Below are 21,969 nucleotides of genomic sequence, written 5' to 3' on the forward strand. Positions count from 1 at the left end.
GTGTGGTAGGAGTGTGGGGTGCGGTGGAAGTGTGGGGGAGGGATGGAGATAGGTGAGAGACAGGGAGGGGTTGGGGGAAAGAGTCTCGTGGAAGAGTGAGAAGGTGTCTGTGGGCTAGCTAGCTAGGGGTGCAGGTAGAGGGTACAGGTGGGAGGCGGAAGAAGGCTGGGCACACAGTTTCATAGACTAGGGTGCGACATAACAGAACACAGCTGGCTGATGTGGGGTCACCACACACACACACACCAGCTAGCTTTGTGCTGTTATCTCACACCCTAGTCTACGAACTTGAGTGCCAAGCTGTCTGCCTCCTGCCCCCCTCTACCTGCCTCCCACCTCTCTCCATCCTCACCCCACCCCACCTCAGTATACTCACCGTGAGCCAGTGAAGACCTTGCAAACAACTAAGCATAATGTATGAAGACAGGCATGTGCATATGAGTGGTCATGTGTGTTTGTGTGCATGTTTATCCTACAGCTAGCGAAAGCTAGCTGAGCTCCGTACCTCTTGTTTGTGTGCCTATCAACAATGCAGCACTTTTGTCTTTCAGTGACGTGGTCTCCACATCAACAAGGATACTCTGCAAATCACACTTAAGTGCCTGGCAGTGGGTTCATCAAACCACCTTCACAATAATTCTCTATTATTCCAATCTCGAATAGTGCAGGGAAAAAATAAACAACTATATATTTCCGTGCGAGCTCCGATTTCCTTTATTTTATGATGATGATCATTTCTCCCTATGTAGGGTGGCAACAACAAAACATTTTTGCACTCTGAGGATAAAGCTGGTAATTGAAATTCCATGAGAAGATTCTGCAGCAATGAAAAATGCCTTGGTTTTAATGGTGTCCACCCCAAATCCTGTATCATATCAGCGACTCTTTCCCCTATTTTGCAATTATAAAAAATGTGATGCTCTGCTTTGAACTTTCTCGATGTACTCCATTAATCCTATCTAGTAAGGATCCCAGACCACACAGCAGTACACCAACACAGGACGAACAAGTGTAGTATAGGCAGTCTCTTTAGTAGATGTGTTGCATTTTCTAAGTGTTCAGCCAATGAGACAAAGTCTCTGGTTTGCCTTCCCAACAACATTTTCTATCTGGTTTTTCCAACTTAAGTTGTTTGTAATTGTAATTCGTAAGTATTTAGTTGATTTGACTGGTTTACCATGTAACTGAAGTTTAACGGATTCCTTTTAGCACTCATGTGGATGACCTCACACTTTTCATTATTTAGGGTCAAATGGCTCTGAGCACTATGTGACTTAACTTCTGAGGTCATCAGTCACCTAGAACTTAGAACTAATTAAACCTAACTAACCTAAGGACATCACACACATCCATGCCTGAGGCAGGATTCGAACCTGCGACTGTAGCGGTCGCTTGGTTCCAGACTGTAGCGCCTAGTACCGCACGGCCACTCCGGCCGGCATTTAGGGTCAGTTACCAATTTTTGCGCCATACAGATACATTTTCTAAATCATTCTACGATTTGTTTTGATATTCTGATGACTTTACTAGATGATAAATGACAGTGTCACCTGCGAGCAACGTAAGACAACCACTCAGGTTGTCTCCTAAATCGTTTACTCAGATAAGGAACAACAGGGGCCAATAACAGTACCTTGGGGTAAGCCAGAAATCACCTCTGTTTTACTTGATGGCTATCTGTCAATTACTACAAATTGTGACATCCATGACAGGAAATCACAAATCCAGTCACATAACTGAGACAATATTCCACAAGCACACAATTTCATATAAGTCACGTGCGTTGTAGCCTTCTGGAAATCTGCTTTATTCCTACACAGGTTAATGCAAGTGAAATGTTCATTCCCCACTGCTGTCAAACTTGTTAAGTACCATTTCAGAAAATTAATAAATTACTGGACAGATCTTCACATTCACACAATTTTCAGTGCTGCCCTATGCACAAAATGGCACACTAAAGTATGTACCTTGTGCCATCCACATCCTGCAATTCACTGGTCATCTAGCCCTGACTGATCCCTTATCTTGGTGGATTTTATACCCATTTCATCTTCAGATGATAACTTAAAATACACAACTTGCACACACAGAAAAAAAGACATATGTAATAAATCAACTCATCAATAGGTCCCTCACAGTCGTAACAGTATGCATTGTAAGTCACACTCAAATGAGCTAAGCCCACGCATATATTCACTGTACAGAACATGAAAGTGAAATCTAAGACAAACAAAAGGAAGAACATGAAACAGGTGTTTTGGACAACATGTAGAGGTATTATTAACTGTCATATGGATGATTAAGTTCTTAAAACAGAATAAAGCCCAGAGAGAAATGAAACATTCAGTAACAAAAGACAGGCAATATTTGACAATAAGTACCAAACTGTTTCACAGCTGATACCATTTTCCAAAATTTTTGAGAAGGTCATGTATTCTACAGCAGTATCTCACCTTAGCAACAAAGTATCCTTAGCATATCACAGTTTGGGTTTCAGAAGAGTTTCTCTGCTGAGAATGCCATTTACACATTCACTCACCAGATTTTACAAGCATTAAATAACACAATAGTGCCCACTGGTATTATCTGTGACCTCTCTAAGGCATATGACTATGTGAATCACAGTATTCTCCAAGATCAATTGACATTTTAGCCAATCAATGGATAATGTCATATCTAACTAAAAGAATGCAGAAAGTTGAACTAAGTAATACAAGCAATATAGTCCAGGGACATAATTCTGATTGGGCAGATATCATGTACAGCATTCCCCCAGGTTCAACCCTAGGTCCTCTTACACATAAACAATCTTCTGTCTATTATACAACAAGAAGAATTAGTTCTTTTTGCAGATTACACTAGTATTGTAATCAATCAAATGTACAAGAACAGAAGAAATAGTACACTAAGTTCTTAAAGGTGTCACTGACTGGTTTTCTGAGAATGGTCTCACCCTCAATTTTAAGAAGGTGCAACCTATTCAGTTCTGCATGTCTAGAGGTACTACACCAATTATAAGTGTGACACACGGTGCGGAAATAATAAATAGGGTGGAAACTTCAAATTGTATGGTGTCCATATTGATTAGAATTTGAACTGGAAAAAATACATTTTGGAATGCCTGAAACACCTTAGTTCAGCCACATTTGTGCTTAGAATCATTGGAAATCTTGAGGAGGGAAAAATCAGTAAGTTGGCATATTTTGCATATTTTCATTCAACAATGTCATATGAAATAATGCTCTGGGGTAACTCATCTGTAGGACAAAGTCTTCGTTGCACAGAAATGTGGTGTGAGAATAGTATGTGGTGCTCACACATGACCATCTTGTTGGTATCTGTTTAAGGAGTAGGGCATTATGACTATTGCTTCACAGTACATTTATTCTCTAGTGAAGATTTCATGTAAATAATCTACTACAGTTCAAAAGGAACAAAGAGGTACACAATTAGAATACCAGAAGGAAAAAGACATCCATTACTCCATGTTAAGATTGTCTTCAGCACAAAAAGGGGTGCACAATGCTGCAATAAATATTTTTGATCAGTTACCCAGTGATATAAAATGTCTGACAGACAGTAAAGTAAAATTTGATAACTGAGAAAGTTTCTCCTTGACAACTCTTCCTCTTCCGTAGAATAATTTCTGTTACTGTTCACTGTAATGTTAGAAGGTGGTGGGTAGGAATTACTAACTGACATCTACATATCTTTTTTTTCTTTTGGGGGGGGGGGGGGGGGGGGGATCCTTTAAAATGTTCAGAATGTAACCATATGTACAAAATTAATTTTCAATGTGAATGTAAAATGACTAGTTCCACATCCGTGAAATCTTCTCGGGTGATCAGCCGAGTAAAGGCGTCGTCTTCTCGCAACGTTTCGAAGGGTTTCGTACCCATCATCTTCAAGCGAAGATGATGGGTACGAAACCCTTCGAAACGTTGCGAGAAGACGACGCCTTTACTCGGCTGATCACCCGAGAAGATTTCACGAATGGAATACGCCGAGAAAGTCTCAAATTACATTTAGTTCCACATCATCACAATCTATCATGCAGAATGATCCATGGAATGTATAACTAACTAGCCACATGGTAAACATAACTTAAATAGTAATTGAGGATAAATGACTAAGTGAAAAGAAAGGAAAGCTGTAAACTGGTATACAATCGTCCAATCTAAAAATTTACTGACCTATTTCATTTTTGTCACCTCACCAAATTATTTAAAAGCTACTACTTAATCATTCGGTTTTTAACCCAAAAACTATACAGTAACAAATATGTTCCTTAGAACATAAAGAGAGCAACTGCAGGAAAGGTGACTTCTTTATCATGAGACTTCTCAAATTCTCATCTGCCTATGGCTTTGTCTGTCACCATATAACACTTGGGAAAATTTACAGCTTTTGATGTCATCATGGATTTTAAAAATCAGAAGAAATCTCTTACATACTAGATAATGTTCCTTTGAATTTCAAGATACATCTCTAGGAATTTATTGCCACCTGCTTTTACATAAGAGGTGATACCCAAAAGTTCCCAGAACATATGTGTAGCTCATGAAATCAAGTAGTACAATGAAACACTGCCACATGGTAGTTCATATATGTTTTGTGAGTCAATGCCCCAAGATACTCTGTGCTAGGTGCTTGCATTTACTATTCATGCACATTTCTCATTGTCACTTCTTGTGTATCTTGTGACATTGATGATGACGGGTGTCTGGAAGCAACAATTGTTCATAAACCTTTGTTTCAGAGTCACAAAAACCACTGCAGAAGTGTGTAACGTGTTAAAGTGAGCATTTGGGGAAGACACCTATAGGCCACAGTCAAGCTTATGACTGGTTTAAATGTTTTCAAGGTTGTACAACACAGTTTGACAACGATGCCCATTCAGGATGCCCGCCACCTGGCAATACTCCTGAAAATGTTGCTGCTGTTCAGAATGCGATGCTGAAAAGTTCGCAGACAGACAGTCTAGGACACATGCACTTTCATGGGGCTGACTTACTGGATATGTCAGAGGATTTTGTGTGCTGAACTGCACATGCGACAGATTGTCACAAAGTTTGCGCCGCAAATTCTCAGCTGTTGTTGTTGTTGTTGTGGTCTTCAGTCCTGAGACTGGTTTGATGCAGCTCTCCATGCTACTCTATCCAGTGCAAGCTTCTTCATCTCCCGGTACCTACTGCAACATACATCCTTCGGAATCTGCTTAGTGTATTCATCTCTTGGTCTCCCTCTAAGATTTTTACCCTCTACGCTGCCCTCCAATACTAAATTGGTGATCCCTTGATGCCTTAGAACATGTCCTACCAACCAATCCCTTCTTCTGGTCAAGTTGTGCCACAAACTTCTCTTCTCCCCAATCCTATTCAATACTTCCCCATTAGTTATGTGATCTACCCGTCTAATCTTCAGCATTCTTCTGTAGCACCACATTTCAAAAGCTTCTATTCTCTTCTTGTCCAAACTATTTATCGTCCATGTTTCACTTCCATACATGGCTACACTCCATACAAATACTTTCAAAAATGACTTCCTGACACTTAAGTCTATACTCGATGTGTTTACATTTCTCTTCTTCAGAAATACTTTCCTTGCCATTGCCAGTCTACATTTTAAGTTAATTCTCAGCGACAAGCAAAAATAGCATCATGTGCAAGACTGCAGAGAACGTCAAGAAAGGCTATCAAGTTAATACTGGTGATGAAAGCTGGGCTTAAGGGACTGATCCCAAAACTGGAAATCCAAGTTCATCTGTTTCTTCAACATGAAAGGAACTGTTCATAAGGACTTCATCCCTCCTCATCAGTCCACCAATGCAGATCTTTAGCTTACGGCAAATAATGGAGAAGTGTTATGAGTGAAACAGGGAATTGTATCTATGCTTTATAGATCTAGAAAAGGCATATGTCCAGGTTCCTAGGAGGAAGTTATTGTCTGTTCTATGAGATTATGGAATAGGAGGCAAACTTTTGCAAGCAATTAAAGGTCTTTAGATGGATAGTCAGGCAGCAGTTAGAGTTGACGGTAAATTGAGTTCATGGTTCAGAGTAGTTTCAGGGGTAAGACAAGGCTGCAACCTGTCTCCACTGTTGTTCATATTATTTATGGATCATATGTTGAAAACAATAGACTGGCTGGGTGAGATCAAGATATGTGAACACAAAGTAAGCAGTCTTGCATATGCAGATGACTTAGTTGTGATGGCAGATTCGATTGAAAGTTTGCAAAGTAATATTTCAGAGCTAGATCAGAAATGTAAGGACTATGGTATGAAGATTAGCATCTCCAAAACGAAAGTAATGTCAGTGGGAAAGAAATATAAAGGGATTGAGTGCCAAATAGGAGGAACAAAGTTAGAACAGGTGGACGGTTTCAAGTACTTAGGATGCATATTCTCACAGGATGGCAACATAGTGAAAGAACTGGAAGCGAGGTGTAGCAATGCTAATGCAGTGAGCGCTCAGCTACGATCTACTCTCTTCTGCAAGAAGGAAGTCAGTACCAAGACTAAGTTATCTGTGCACCGTTCAATCTTTCGACCAACTTTGTTGTATGGGAGCGAAAGCTGGGTGGATTCAGGTTACCTTATCAACAAGGTTGAGGTTACAGATATGAAAATAGCTAGGATGACTGCAGGTACTAGTAGATGGGAACAATGGCAGGAGGGTGTCCACAATGAGGAAATCAAAGAAAAACTGGGAATGAACTCTATAGATGTAGCAGTCAGGGCGAACAGGCTTCATGTTACATGCATGGGAGAAGCAAGGTTACCCAAGAGACTCATGGGTTCAGCAGTAGAGGGTAGGAGGAGTCGGGGCAGACCAAGGAGAAGGTACCTGGATTCGGTTAAGAATGATTTTGAAGTAATAGGTTTAACATCAGAAGAGGCACCAATGTTAGCACTGAATAGGAGATCATGGAGGAATTTTATAAGGGGGCTATGCTCCAGACTGAACGCTGAAAGGCATAATCAGTCTTAAATGATGATGATGATGATGATGATGATGACTTGCTGTTATGTAAATATCCCCTACTGCTCTTGCAAGACCATGCACACGAGAAAGAATCATAGGGGGCCAGAGCACCTCCAATTTCTTGCAGCACAGTAAATAACTTACCAGTCAGTTTACCATCTAGATTAACAATCAGCATAACTGTATACAAATGTGTTAGGGCTGATCTTGATACAACTCTCTTGGTACCTCTAATTTCCAGGGTTCCTTTCAATATGCATTTTCTCTTTGCATTTTCTCTTTAAATCATGATTGGTCGGAGTTGCAATGAATTCCTTACTGGACAGCGGGATAACTCTGTTTATCTGACCTACAAATGTTCGGGCTGATTCCGCAGTTTGACATGGAGCATCAACTTGAAACTTTGCTTGGAATTTTGTTGTCTTATGTCTCCCAATTCTGTAGCACTGTTTGAAGTTATGCAACCATCCTAAGCTTCCCTTGAAATCATCGCAATCTATGTCATTCACAATTTGATTTGCATAATGTAGTAGGTTACTATCATGCACATCCTGTAAATTGTACCGAGCGTCCTTGAAACATGAAAACACTAGTTTTTGGAACAAGTCTGCCTTGTCCTCCCTCGAATATCTGTAGTTTTTCTTAGGCACTACATGGTCATATTGCTGCAGACTTATTTGAAATCTGTTCCCTTCTTTATACTAGGGTGCAAATGATATTCCATGTACATAATTATGTTCAGTACCCGCTCCTTGGGCAACAATTGCCCTTTACTACATTTCAGTGAAGGATTTGTGGCTCCTTTTCAACAAGAATGATGAACTACATGGCTCAATGCCTAACCCAATATCACTTCCACTTGTTACACACATATCATCACTGTACTCTTTTGTGGCGGTGTTCGTAGCGACAAACAATTCGCTGTAGAAACGGCTTACGAAGTCACCGCCACACTTTTAATAGCGGGCCGACCGGTCCGCTGGAACAGTGAACAGAAAGATGAAAACCCAAACACTCTGATTAAATAAAAGTCGGTACTTATCTTTATTACGAAGATGCAGAAATACAGTAGTGAACTCAGTGTCTACAGAGATCTGTCTAGTTCGAGTCGGAGCGGCTAGGTCAGCGTCGGCTGACGACAAACAACAACTCTGCTGCGATGAACACACAACTGACTAGCAAGTACACAATTCGGTGGCGAGTATACAACTGAGCGGCGAATGCAGAACTGTCCTAGCGCTCGCGACTCCAGCGCTTAAGAAGCCAGAAGCCAGCGGTGGCGCGCGCAGACTTGCGGCGATTTGCTGTCTCGCTGGCGCTGCTTATGCGGACGGCATCCGGACTTTGATGCTGCCAACCTTTTGGCAGCGGGCTCGGGTGGCATTACTGGCTAGGACATAACATACTCCTCATGTACACTGTCCAGACAGGCAAGCAAATACGACGCTTCACATTATACTGATTGTTCTTGCAGGAACGTTAATATTTCATCTTCCACTTCTTTCTCACTCTGTAAAATTCCTCGTGTTCCTTTCTGGCGAACTGTCAACTTCGGCAACTGTTACTGTAGATATAATGCAATGTTTGCTTTTATCAGCACCACTAACACTGTAGCAGTGTTATTACTCAACAACAAAGCATTTCACCTATGCTCAGTAGCCTCATGCTGTGCTGATCACTGGATGCATCCAGTCCCACCCCCTGTTGCCATTAGCAGCCAATATGGTAGTTGCGTGGTAGACAATATGTGGGGAGTCGAATGCCGTAAACATCATTGGCCTTTTGTGACCTCACACTCACGGGGTTTCTGGTAAGCCCCGTAAGGGCAACTTCTTCAGCTCGTCGGACTCAGAATGAGGTAATCTACAGTCGCATTGCATGTTTCACTGAATGCATCTTATTATCCCTCACTTCCAGCCACTGAGCCTCCAACCGACATATGATCTTCTTGGGCACAAATGAGGTAATTAATAGCCTGCAGGGGGACTGAACAGCTAGCAGGAAGTGGAAGCGAACAAGCCCCTTTGGCATTCGCATCAGCAAGTTAATTGCCCTGGATCCCTCTGTGCCCCAGTAGTCAGCACAAAATAATTCTGTCCTCTGCTTGCCTTTGCAAGAGACAGGGAGCGCCCTGCATTTCTTGCACCATACGATATGCTGGGTACATCTGGCCTATATTGAGAAGGGCACTGTGGGAATCTGAGCAAATGAGCAATTTCTTGCCACAACACAATCTCATCCGTTCTAATGTCCTCAGGATAGCAAAGAATTCCACATAACAAACTGAAAACTGATCTGGGAGCCTTTTCCTTAGAATGTCAGAGAATGTGAAGAGAGGCCAATAAAATGAATGTTCTTGTAAAGAGTAATAAAAGCAGTGTGGCAATTTAAATGATTTTAAAGATACGAAACTGGAGTACAACTCTTCCTGTATACAGTCACATCAACACATAACCCCCCTGGCTTTAGACCTTAATAACCCCCCCCCCCCCCCCTACATGTAATAACTCAAGGCCTCTCCCCCATACAGATTCCAAATGTCATTGCTGTCCAAGGATGATTATGGAACGGACCTTTTAATGGCGGCTGAGCAACAGAGAGAGATGTTGGCAATTTTGTAACAGGCAGACCCTTGCATACCTGGCGAACCACAAAGAGAAGATGTTGAATAGACAGTGGATGTTCATCAACCTCTGCACACAGGCTAGCAACTGGAATCGAGCAGTAAGCCCATGTTGACAATCTAATATCCTTGTGATGAACTGCATCCAGCATTCTGCAGTATGAAGGTCTTGCTGCTCCATAAACCTGGCATCTCTATTGAAGCCAGGGTCACACAAAGTCTTTATAATGCTGGAGAAGACGTGTCCTGTTGGCTCCACAAGATATAGGACTGACATATTTAAGGATGTTTAAAGCCTCAAAGCATATCAAAAGTGAGGCACAGATAGGTAAATCAAAAAGAGTGGAAGCGATTAAAATCAACACAGTTTTCTCGAAAGAAAATTTAAAACCTGAGGTTTTAGACTATTCCTCCAGCCGCCTGATTGTCAAGTGCGGCCACTGAAAGGCTGGAGGAAGCACAGAAGATGAAGTAGTCATCCTCAAACAAGGAACACAATATGGGATACTATACTGTGGACATAATACTGCCAAGTGAAATACTGATAGCTGTTACACTTAAAACAATCCCTTGACATGCACCATTCTGTAGCATAAAATGACCAGACATGGCATTCTAAAATACCTCTCCAAGAGGAAGGACCGTATGAAAATGGGTAGACATTCATGGAACCTCCTCTCATAGTGTACAACAAAATAATATGCCTCCAGGTAGTGCTGTATGCCTTTTCCAAATTGAAGAATACACTGATATGTTTTGCTTATGAAGGAAAGCTTGCTGAATTACCACTTGGTGCAGGGTCAGGTTATTGAGTGTGGAGTGATACCTCCTGAACCAGTACTGGTAGCGACCTGGTAGGGACTTGGTTTTGAGAACCCACACTAGGCATTGGTTGACCATTCACTGCAGTGTTTTTCCTACACAGCTTTGAGACAAAGCTACAAGGTCAAAGCAGGTGGAACTTCTTAAGAAGTCAAAAAGACAACTGGGTGAGTATGACAGTTGTTTAGTTGCAGAACTCCCTCAACTCAGGCAAGGGTGTGGTCACATGCTGTGAGATTATGGACATGGACATCTCAGGGCTGAAACGAGAATGGGCATCATAGGGGATAGTCAGTGTGGAAGAAAGGATGTTGACGAGTATAATGGAAAGATTGAGAGGACCACCAACTTCATTGTGACCTTCAGCTACCTGAAAACACAATGGCAGGGTTCCTCCATCTCAGGGTTAGGACTTACATACCAAGCCATGTGAGACACTACAAATGCCAGCGATTTGGCCTCCCAACACTGATTTTCGGAGGTGAGGTGACTTGCAGGAAATGTGAAAAGGCACCCCATTTAATCTGGCACTGACCGAACGTCTGCTATGGTATCCATCAACTACTTTGGTAGCTACGGAACATCAAGTTGGGACAGCCTAGTTTTCGCTGAGGAATGTAAAACTCAGGAAATCACAGCAACAAAATGAATCCCTTATGTAGAAGCCATAAAAGAATATAAGAATACGAAACTGCCTGTCTTTGCCACTTCTTCTGCTTCCTTGGTGAAGAAATCTGTCTCCTAGGTAGACATTCAACACAGACAATATTTAGCGTACCATTATACACCACCTGTACCTTTATCTGCCAAAGCAAGGAGAGTAAACATACAGCAGCCCAGGCAGCTCTGTCAAAAGAGAAAGGCACTACATTACAGTGTGCTAAGAAATGACGCCCCAAAAGCAGAGTGCCTCTCAATTCCCCCTTTCCCCACCAACTTTGAAGGGAAAAGATGCACAGAAAGGACCACAACATTTGGGTCAAAAGCTGTCACAGGTACCAGCAGACCTCAGAAAGGCACAGCTGACTGATAAGGAAGACATGATTGTGGAGTTACTTGCTTCATTACCAGACCCTGGCAGCCCCTCCACACCCCGTCACTCTACCAGTGTCTCACTGCCTCGGTGCAAGGACAGGAATTAATCAAGACCATGCCACAGAAATGACTCCCATACTCCAGTGGAATATGAATGAATGCAGGACTTGAGACTACTTGTACAGGACAGATCTATCTGCCTATGTCTCCAAGAGGCTCATTGTAAATGGACTGATGCACCTGTACTTGGAGGCTATTGCCTGCAGAGGAAAGACTATCTTATGGGCGACAGGGTGAAAGGTAGGGAAGCAGTGTTTGCCACGGTCACATTCCACTCCTCACCTGTGTCCTTAACCAAAAGTGATCACTTTTAGGATAGTGGTCCATTTTCACATCACAGTATGCTCTGTGTACCTACTGCTCCATGAGACCGTTGACAGAGAGATCCTCACACAGCTTACTGATGAATTTCTCCCTCCCTTTCTCCTTTCCAGGGACTTAAATGCACACAGTGCACTATGGTGATCTAATACCACTTGATGATCCGACATGAATTACAGGCATCATATTGATGAATGTTGACGATGCTACACATTTTAGCACCACTACAGGTTCGTCTACAGCCCTAGGTACTTCCTTTTGCACGCCTACCCCTGCAAACACAGCTCAGTGGGGAGTGGACAATGACCTTCATGGCAGTGATAACATCCTACCTTGATCCATCTGCCAGATGGAGCAGATCCCAAAAGGAAATCATTGAGATGGCTGCTCAGAAATTATAACTGGATCCTTTACAGGCAGTTTGCTGTTTTCGAGCAATGTGATACCATTAATGTGGGTGGATTAATTTACAGCTGTGATTCACCACGCCACTGATGCATCCATCTCACAGTCAAAGGAAACACTTGGGGGGGCAGCTATGTGAAGTTTTGATCAGTGCCTTGCAGATGTGAATCTTGCAACCTTTCGAATGGCAAGAGCAAAGGAGAAGAGAATAATTCAAGAAACTAAGTGGAGGTCTTTACAAGAGTTCCTGAACTCCATCAATTTATCCACGTCTGCAAGCAAAGTATAGGAAGCCGTTAGAAGGATCTCAAGGCAGAACTCACAAGCACCAATAGCAGCTATACCGGAGCAGACGTATCTCATAACATCACCAAGAGACATTGCTCAGACAGTGACTGAATCATATAAATTCATTACGGCCAGTTCTAGCCAGGATCCAGCTTTCCATCATTATCAGTAGACAGCAATGGGTTGGTTCTGTTTTCCATTCCATCAGCATTGAAGTATGATTCTGCAATGTTGGTAGCTCATGGTACTGCTCCTAGTCACAACCTGATAATATACAGCATCTTGAAACAGTTGAAACTTCGGTCAAAGGAGGTCCTCCTCCAGCTCTTCAATGAAATTTGCACGACAGTAGAGTCCCCAACTCACGGAAGGGGGTTTATTTTAAACCTGATTTTGAAACTAGAGAAGGTTTGGACCAACCCTGGTAGTTATAGCTTCAGTCTCACAAGTTGCATAGGAAAGACAGTGGAGCAAATGGTCAACCGGTACCTAGTGTGGGTTCTCAAAACTGTAGTAACCAAAACCAACCACGGGAATGCCTTGGGCTGCGGATCGGAGCCGCCAGGCGGGGAAGCCGCCGGTGGTGGAGCATGCACCACCGGGTAAACACAAGGACGAGTCGGATGACAGACCAACGACAACCGACAACAACCGACAATGACCAACAATGACCGACTATGACCGACACAACAAGGAAGAGATAAACAACAGAGGCTTGCAGAAACCACAACACCAAACACCAACAGTAAATCCACTCGGAACCAGAGCCAGGCAAATGTCAACAACGAGCAACGACCAGAACACAGTACCGCTGAGATAGAGACGCAATCCAGAGCGAATACCAGACTGACTGGACTAGGGCAGAGCGGGTCCCTATATACGAAACCGGAGGGAGCAGCTATTGGCCGCGGTCTGCACGTGGTGTAACGTTGGCGACCTCGCTGCGCGAGAGCCGCTACGCGGAAGAGCCGCCGTGGACACGGAGCCCCCTATGGGCTGGCCACATCCATTTGTTCTGGCGTGTGTTTGACTTCTGCGGCGGGAGGTACTAGAAAAACCAAGTGCCTACCAAGTCTCTGCCACCATGGGATCAGGAGATATCACTCTACACTCGATAACATGAGCCTGCTTGGAGCGGTGACTCAGCAAGCTTTCCTTCATAAGCAACACCAAGTCAGTGTATTTTTTAATTTGGAAAAGGCATACAATACTACCTGGCGGCATTATATTTTGTTGCAGCTTTATGAGTGGGGGTTCCATGAATGTCCCACTTTCATATGATCCTACCTCTTGGAAAGATATTTTAGATACAAGGTTGGGAATGCTCTGACTGACCATTTTAAGCAGGAGAACAGTGTCTATCAAGAAAGAGTTTTAAGTGTAACAGCTTTTGCCACTTCGCTTACCACCAGTATTACATCCACAGTATAGTATCCCATACTTTGTTCCTTGTTTGATGATGACTACTTCATCTTCTGCATTTCCTGCAACTCAGCAGCAGATACACACCAACTGCATTTGTCAAGCAGGTCATTGAAGGAATAGTCTAAAACCCCAGATTTTGAATTAGCTTTCAAGAAAACTTTGAGTGTTGGTTCTAATCGCTCACACTCTTTTTAATTTACTTGTTTCCAAACTAGGCAATACCGTTCTCACTTTTATGGGAAAGGTGAAATATCCGGGCCTCACTTTTGACAAGAGGCAAACACAACTGTCACATCAGGAAGAACTGAGACAGAGATCCCTCGAGGCTTTAAACATCCATACATGCGCCAGTTGTTGGTCTCGGGCAGCCAACAGGCAGGACTTATGTCAGGTTTATGGATCAGCAAGGCCTTTTTACCACAAAATGCTGGATGCAGTTCACCAAAATGGTATTAGATTATCAACATGGGCTTACTGCTCTAGTCCAGTTACAAGCCTGTGTGCAGAGTCTGGTGAGCTTCCCCTGTCTATTCAATGTCTTCTCCTTGTGGTTCACCAAGCACACACGGGGTCTATCTGTTCCGAAATTGTCGGCACCTCTCTCCGTGGCCCAGATGCACTGGAAGGTCCGTTCTGTAAGCATGCTCAGGCAGCAAGGGCGTTTGTCATCCCTGCATGGGAAAGCCTCGAGTTAATACAGGGTGGAGCAGGGGAAACGCATGTTTTTTGAACTGCCAGTATGCGACGACGAAAGGCGAGTATTGACCTTGAATGAATGTTGGCAAACTGCCCATACAATGCAGTTTCAGTCATTATGGAGCGTAGAGCATTGTGTGTTCGTTGTCTAGCAGTACTTTAGAAACAATGATTCCGTAGTCACAGTGCAACGTCTTTTCCGTCAAAAATTTAGAGTTGGACGTCGAGGTACAGTGCCTGATCAAAATACTGTACTCCGATGGGTTGCTGTATTTAGAAGTACTGGATCTGTGATGAAAAAGAAACCACCTGGTCTTCCCTGTTCAGTCCGTACTCTGGAAAATGTAGACCGAGTGAGAACAGCAGTTCTTGCTAGTCCGAAACGATCGGCTAGACGACAGACTGTGACACTGGGTATGTCACGTTCACTTCACCGCATCTTACATGATGATCTAAGTTTCACCCGTACAAGATAATGATCACCCAGCAGCTCAGTGAAGGGGATTTTGTGCAATGCAGAGAGTTTTGTCGCGCAATGGACGAAATTTTTATGGAAGATGCAGATGCTACAGTCTTCACGAGTGATGAAGTGGATTTTCATGTAGACAGTTACGTCAATGTTCAAAATTGTCGGTATTGGGCACTGGAGAACCCACATGAATTACACCAAAGACCTTTCCACAGTTTAAAAGTAACAGTGTGGCACTGCATTTCAAAGATGGGGATTGTTGGACCCTATTTTTTTGAAGAGGAAGGAACTGCAGTTACCGCGAACATCAGTGCACTACGTTAAAATGTTAAACAACTTTCTTCATGCAGAACTTGAAAGGTGTCAAGTGAACATGAGAGAAATATGGTTTCAGCAGGACGGTGCCAAAGCTCACATAGCGAGAGCATAAATGGAAGTGGTTCGACAAATGTTCCCAGGACATGTTATTTTGAGATATGGTGATGTTACTGGCCCCCTTGCTCACCCGATTTGTCGATACGCGACTTCTTTTTGTAGGGATATTGAAAATCAAAAGTCTCCATGAAGAAGCCTCACACAATCGATGACCTGAAGAATACCATTCCTCAGGAAATTGAAGCCGTGCCGAATGAAATGTTGGAGAGAGCCATGCGTAACTTTCGGGAGAGGATCCATATTTGTATCCAGCAAGAAGGACACCATCTCCAAGACATTATTTTTGAACCTAATTAAAGTATGTATATTTCAAAACTGCATTAAAAACATGTGTTCCCTCTGCTCCACCCTGTACGTGTGTGTGTGTGTGTGTGTGTGTGTGTGTGTGTGCAGGGGCAGGAGGGGGGGAGGGGGGGGGGGGTCAGTGATGGGTATTATGGGTATTAAGGTCCAGAGCCAGGTATGAAGAAGGTGATCCCTTCTGGCTACTACAGAGGCCCACATTACTTTTAGATTTGACTGTATACATAAACAGTTGTACCCCGGTGTATATTTTTAAAATTTCAGCAAATAAAGCATCATTTAGCAATCATTTAATAGACTTTAAGGTACCTTTATGAATATAGGCAGGGGGAACTTTTTCAAATATCCCCTCCTTCCTTTTGATCACAAGAAAACATTCTGATTCAAGACCCCGTTGCTAAAGACAAACTGATTGTCAGGAGGACTAGCCTCCATCATTCATTTGCATGACTGTGTGTGAATACTCCCAGATGATACACCCATCGCTTTGGGAGTGGAAGTATTCATTTGATTCACAACAGTGTCTCATGAGCAGTCAGTGATATGTAGCTCCTCTTGGGCAGAGCCCCACTTGCCTGAGTAAGCCCCTTACAACTGAGATGCAGAAGTTTCCCCAGAGGGTGCTCACTAACATCTGTTCCGGCTCAAAGGCCACGTCTCATCAGCAAGCAGCACACCTTGAGATTTATTTATTTATTTATATTGAGGTTTCAATCTTCCTCACAAATTGGGTGCTTAAGCCAAGATGTCTGTTCTGTGACACACAGTGATCAACTGCTGCATCGTACTGTGGTTGGTGAAGCGTGCCCACGGATTATGGTTACAGAGGACTGACTGCACTTACCAGGCCTGTCTCGGGAAACCCAGGTTCGCCAAGGCTGTGCCCAACAAATAAATGCTGAGCTCCCGATGGGCTCATCATTTAGACTGACTTAGGAGGCACATGTGGATTGCTGAATGCCACGGCCCATGGACATGACGAGCAGTAGCTCCCTCCTCCCTGATTAATGTTTTGTTATTGCTGCTGCTGTTGATTATGCACAGCTGCATACTTATAATACCACCACTTTCCACACAGATTAGTTGTAAGAAATTGGAGCAACTACTTTAGAACTAATGCAAATTACTCACAAGATTGCAGTCGAGGTGAAAAGCAGTAGGCAGATGCCCTGCATTATACTGCTCTGCAGGACGGCAGTCGACAAGGAAAAATCGCACACTTTCTGCCAGCTGCTCAGTAACATCATTTGAAGCTTCTGCATTTTCAATCAGTTCCTGTGCACTTACTGGCAGGCACAGTGCTTGTGATATACTTGATGATGAAACTCCAGGAGATCCAAATAGATCTGCTGACAATTCCTGAAACAGAATGTATTCAACATTTTCTACTTGCAATATCACATCCTTATGTCTGCATCCTAGACCATATCAGCCTTTTACTGAGACAGGCATTCATAATCACATGTACAAAATGTCAAATTACCCAGAATCTGAAAGTATCAAAACACAGTTTTTTATGAATTTTTATGCATATCAGCTAAGATGTAGTATTAAAATAGTGTAACAGAAATTAATTATAGCCTTTAACATGCAAGTATTTGCACATAACTTCTAGCTCTGTAGCAGCAACACTTCTTGGTTATCAACGAACTTAACACGCAATATGCTGAGATTTTAGTAATTCCTTCATGCCTATTAGACATTAGTGCCAACATGATCTGTGCACACAAGACACACACTGTGAATCCACAACATAAAACAAGTTGCGAAAGCAAACTAAAGCCGTCCTCTCCCAGTACGTGTTTCTTATTCCAAAGCATGCCAGACGTAGTGTCCGTCATGGTTGCTGCACACTCTGTAACAGCCCGCTACACCACACGCAACACAACATGCTCCTCTTCGTGGTTTACGAACACAGTGCTTGTAATAAATCATACTCTAATACCCCCATTAATCATTTTACTGCTGTGGACATGTATACACATCCTGCTCCACTGTCTGTTAAGTGCCAGGGATGTGTATACACACACCACTTGTGTTTCCCTACAGTGCAGTTGATGTTTGTCTGCGTCCTGGATTCGGGAGGACGACGGTTCAATCCCGCGTCCGGCCATCCTGATTTAGGTTTTCCGTGATTTCCCTAAATCGCTCCAGGCAAATGCCGGGATGGTTCCTTTCAAAGGGCACGGCCGACTTCCTTCCCCATCCTTCTTTAATCCGATGAGACCGATGACCTCGCTGTCTGGTCTCCTTACTCAACTCAACTCAACTCAACAACTCAACTCAACTCCTCTGTGTCCTGAGCCACCAACCATCCACTGTTGCGGAAGAGTTACTTCCGTATCTCAGTGAATAAAAAGGTATTGAGTATTTATCGTGCAACATATGCGCCTCTTTGTGTACTATCACCTGCAAAAAAAGTCTCGTTTTGATATCTTGAACTGTTTATGAAGTATGACAACTGTTGCAACCACGCAATTCCTGATTCATAGGTAGAGAAATGGGTGTATTGTGTGTGGCTGTCCATCAGACATAAAAATCAGTAACTTGAGAATGAAATGACGTATCCTCCTCCTCTCAATTTTCATTAAAATTTTGATATCCTATCTACATTTCATATACTGCAACATATGAGCTACAGTCAACCACACACAAAGATTGCGCAGTGTGTTTTTACCTCTGAAAACTCTTTAAAATTTCATGCAATGTTTTACTTCAGTTGATGCAGCAAAGTAACTATTACTTATGAGAAAAAGAAATTCAGTTTATCAATTAAAGATATTAGACTCTAAGATGTGTAAAAATCAATTTTTTTTCAGTGAATAGTTTTCTTACAATCAGATGGTAAGTATTTCACAGCAGACAGAATACCATATCTCAGCACAGGTATCAGCATTCGGTAAGCAGTAAAGCCACAACAATGCCACATTCAGCATGGAATACAGAAAGCACGTCTGTAGCGTGAACGAGTTAATAGTAAAATACACTGACAAAAAAATTAACATTGAGTAATGGAATTTTGGGAATACATTTGTCAATGTAACAAATTTAATTGATTAACGTTGCAAGTTCAGAGGGTAATTTCACACTGAAAATGTGAAATACTGGGGTGTTAATAAGAGGTGCAAACACTAGAAAGTTTAATGCAAGCATACCAACTTGTTTGCATTGCGTTGTACAGGTGTTGAATGTCAGTTTGTGGGATCAAGTTCCATGCCTGTTGCACTGGTTCGATCAATACAGGGACAGTTAATGCCGGTTGTGTAAGATGCTGAAGTTGTCATCCAACAATGTCCCACACATGCTCAATTGGAGACAGATGTGGTGATCCAGCAGGCCTAGGCAACAAATCAACACTCTATAGAGCATGTTGGGTTACAAGAGTGCGTTCTCCTGTTGGAAAGCTCTTCCTGGAATGCTGTTCATGAACTGCAGCACGACAGGCTGAATCACCAGACTGATATACAAATTTGTAGTCAGGGTGTCGGGTAACAGGGAGAGTACTCCTGCTGTCATATGAAATTGCAATGCAGAGCATTAATCCAAGTGTAGGTACAGTGTGCCTAAGCTGCAGGAAGGTTGGTTGCAGCAGCTCACCTGGCTGCCTCCTGACCAACACAGGGCACCAAGGCAGAACCAACTTTCAACAGAACCAATTTTCATCAGGAAACAAAAATGGCCGGCCGGTGTGGCCGAGCGGTTCTAGGAGCTTCAGTCTGGAACCGCACGACCGCTACGGTCGCAGGTTCGAATCCTGCCTCGGGCATGGGTGTGTGTGATGTCCTTAGGTTAGTTAGGTTTAAGTAGTTCTAAGTCTAGGGGACTTATGACCTCAGATGTTAAGTCCCATAGTGCTCAGAGCCAGCCAAACAAAAATGACCTCCAGTCCACCCCGTAATGAAGTCTTGCTTGACACCATTTAAGTCACAAATCACAGTGGTTTGGGGTCAGTGGAATGCATGCTACAGAGTGTCTCGTTCACAGGTGTCCCTGAAGTAACCAATTTGTAACAGTTTGTTAAGTCACTGGGTGTCAACTGCTGCTTAAATTGCTGCTTCAGATGCAGTACGAAGCACCACAGCCATATGCCTAACTCTACAATACTCATTTTGGTAGTGCCAAGCGGCCATCCTGAGCCTTGTCTTCTTGCGACAATACACCTCCATGACCACCACTGCCAGCAATCGTGTACAGTGACTACATTCCTGTCAAGTCTTTCTGCAATATCACGGAAGGAACATAAAGTTTCTCATAGCCCTATTAGACAACCTTGTCTGAAGTTGGGGAGCTGCTGAGAATGCCATGTTCATCACCTTAAAGGCATTCTTAACTAACGTTAAATAACAACATCAATCTCAAACATAACTAACACTCATGACCTTTACAGCGTATATTTAAAGCAGACCTGCTTTTTATCCTCTTGGTGGCACTACTAGCACCACTCTTATGCAACTGGCATGAAATCTAAATAGAAATCATCTTTCAGAAGTAGAAACACGCCTACCAAATTCCATTTATCTCGCACAACTCCTCCTTGGTGTTGTGATTTTTTTTCTGTCAATGTACTTTCATCATCTGCCCCAGCCACAGTTCCACTGCTCCCTCATTTTTCTACATTATACACGTTCTGCATTTTTAAAAATTCTGTTTGGCATTCCTTTGAAGTCAGTAGCTCGAGCCTAATGCACTTCACTTTATCAAACATGGGGAAGTGCCACAGCCTGACAATGTTTCTTGCAATAATCCCTGGTTTTAACATAAATGGATGTATAAAACCTGTTCACCAAGTAGGGACAGGAGAAAACACATACGAAGGATACGGGGATGTGCAAGCTTTTGGAGCCAGTTCTTCTTCCTCCTAGCAGAACGATCTCGGGGAAAAGAAGATGAATGGGGAAAAGAAGATGAATGAAGGAAAAAGACTGACAAGATTTAGGAAATGGGGATAATTGTGGAAAAGTCACCCAGAACCCCAGGTCAGGGGACACTTACCAGGGAAGATGAAAATGAAACTATTTTTCTTTCAACCCTCTTCGTTTACCTCCAACAGTTCTGTAAGAAGGAAGAGGTGCTGGCTCTAAAAACTTGTGCATTTCCATATTCTTCATAAGTGTTTTCTCCTGCCCTTTCTTGGTGAGTAAATTTTAAATCAATGCAATTATATTATATTTTTAAACATTGATTATTCTCATTCTTAGTTTTTAACATTATATAAGCATTGCTCCTTCTTAATAAGTCTGCCAAGACACATTTATTCCCGTGATCATGTGCCAGCCACATTGTTCTCTTTGTAACATAAACTGTACTGAAATTAACCAATGACATAGACAGCAGCCTTTCAATTGACTGGTCCACATACCATAACACATTTCGAAAACAGAACAGACTGTCTTGGATGAAGAGTGCTCTTACTTATAGTAAACAACATTGAATATTGCAAATCATACTTCTATTAAGTTAATAAGAAACGCTCAGTATCTCTTAGAAAACAAAAAAATCACAAGCACGCAATGGGACACAAATCTACTTCCCTTGCCTTTGTAGATCATCATCATCATCATCTTGAACATTTTCCTGCCCCAGGGTGGGTCTGTTCAGAACATAAGCCTCGCCATCTATTCCTGTTTTCCACCATCTTTGTGTGTTCATTCTGGTCCAGTCCTTGCCTTTTTTTGTTTTTTTTGTTTTTTTCCCCTCCCAACAAACTCCACCACACCTTCCAGCCATCTATCACTTTGTTTTTCTCTCAGCTGTTTCCTTTGCATCTCCCTTTCATGTATCTTCTTCAGAATCTTATTGTTTTCCATTCTCTTTAAGTGCCCATGCTGTCTTACCCTTGATATTTCTATTCTGCTCTGCAAGAGTTCCTCTTTCACTATTTCCCTTACCTTCTCATTCTTCATCCTATCTCTCCTTGTTACTCCTATCCCACTCCTGAGGAGTGTAATTTCACATGCCTGTAATCAGCTTACATTTCTTTTCTTCACTGTCCATGTTTCAGATGCATAGGTCAATACTGTATGTAGTAACTTATATACACAGGGTGGGGCAAATGAAAGTGGCCTGGAGAACAGGTTTCCAAAGTACAAGGAAACACAGCA

General features: G+C 42.6%; 1 protein-coding gene across 1 annotated transcript in view; it reads right to left on the minus strand.

The window, feature by feature from the left end:
* LOC124802789 (TBC1 domain family member 23) overlaps positions 1-21,969 on the minus strand; it is a 234,115-nt gene that overhangs the window by 114,284 nt on the left and 97,862 nt on the right. The window contains exon 7 of the mRNA XM_047263790.1: positions 17,000-17,227. Coding sequence (XP_047119746.1) covers positions 17,000-17,227 — 228 coding nt within the window. The remainder of the gene's footprint in view (positions 1-16,999; positions 17,228-21,969) is intronic.

The sequence above is a fragment of the Schistocerca piceifrons genome, chromosome 6, assembly GCF_021461385.2.
Source record: "Schistocerca piceifrons isolate TAMUIC-IGC-003096 chromosome 6, iqSchPice1.1, whole genome shotgun sequence".
Lineage (NCBI taxonomy): Eukaryota > Metazoa > Arthropoda > Insecta > Orthoptera > Acrididae > Schistocerca > Schistocerca piceifrons.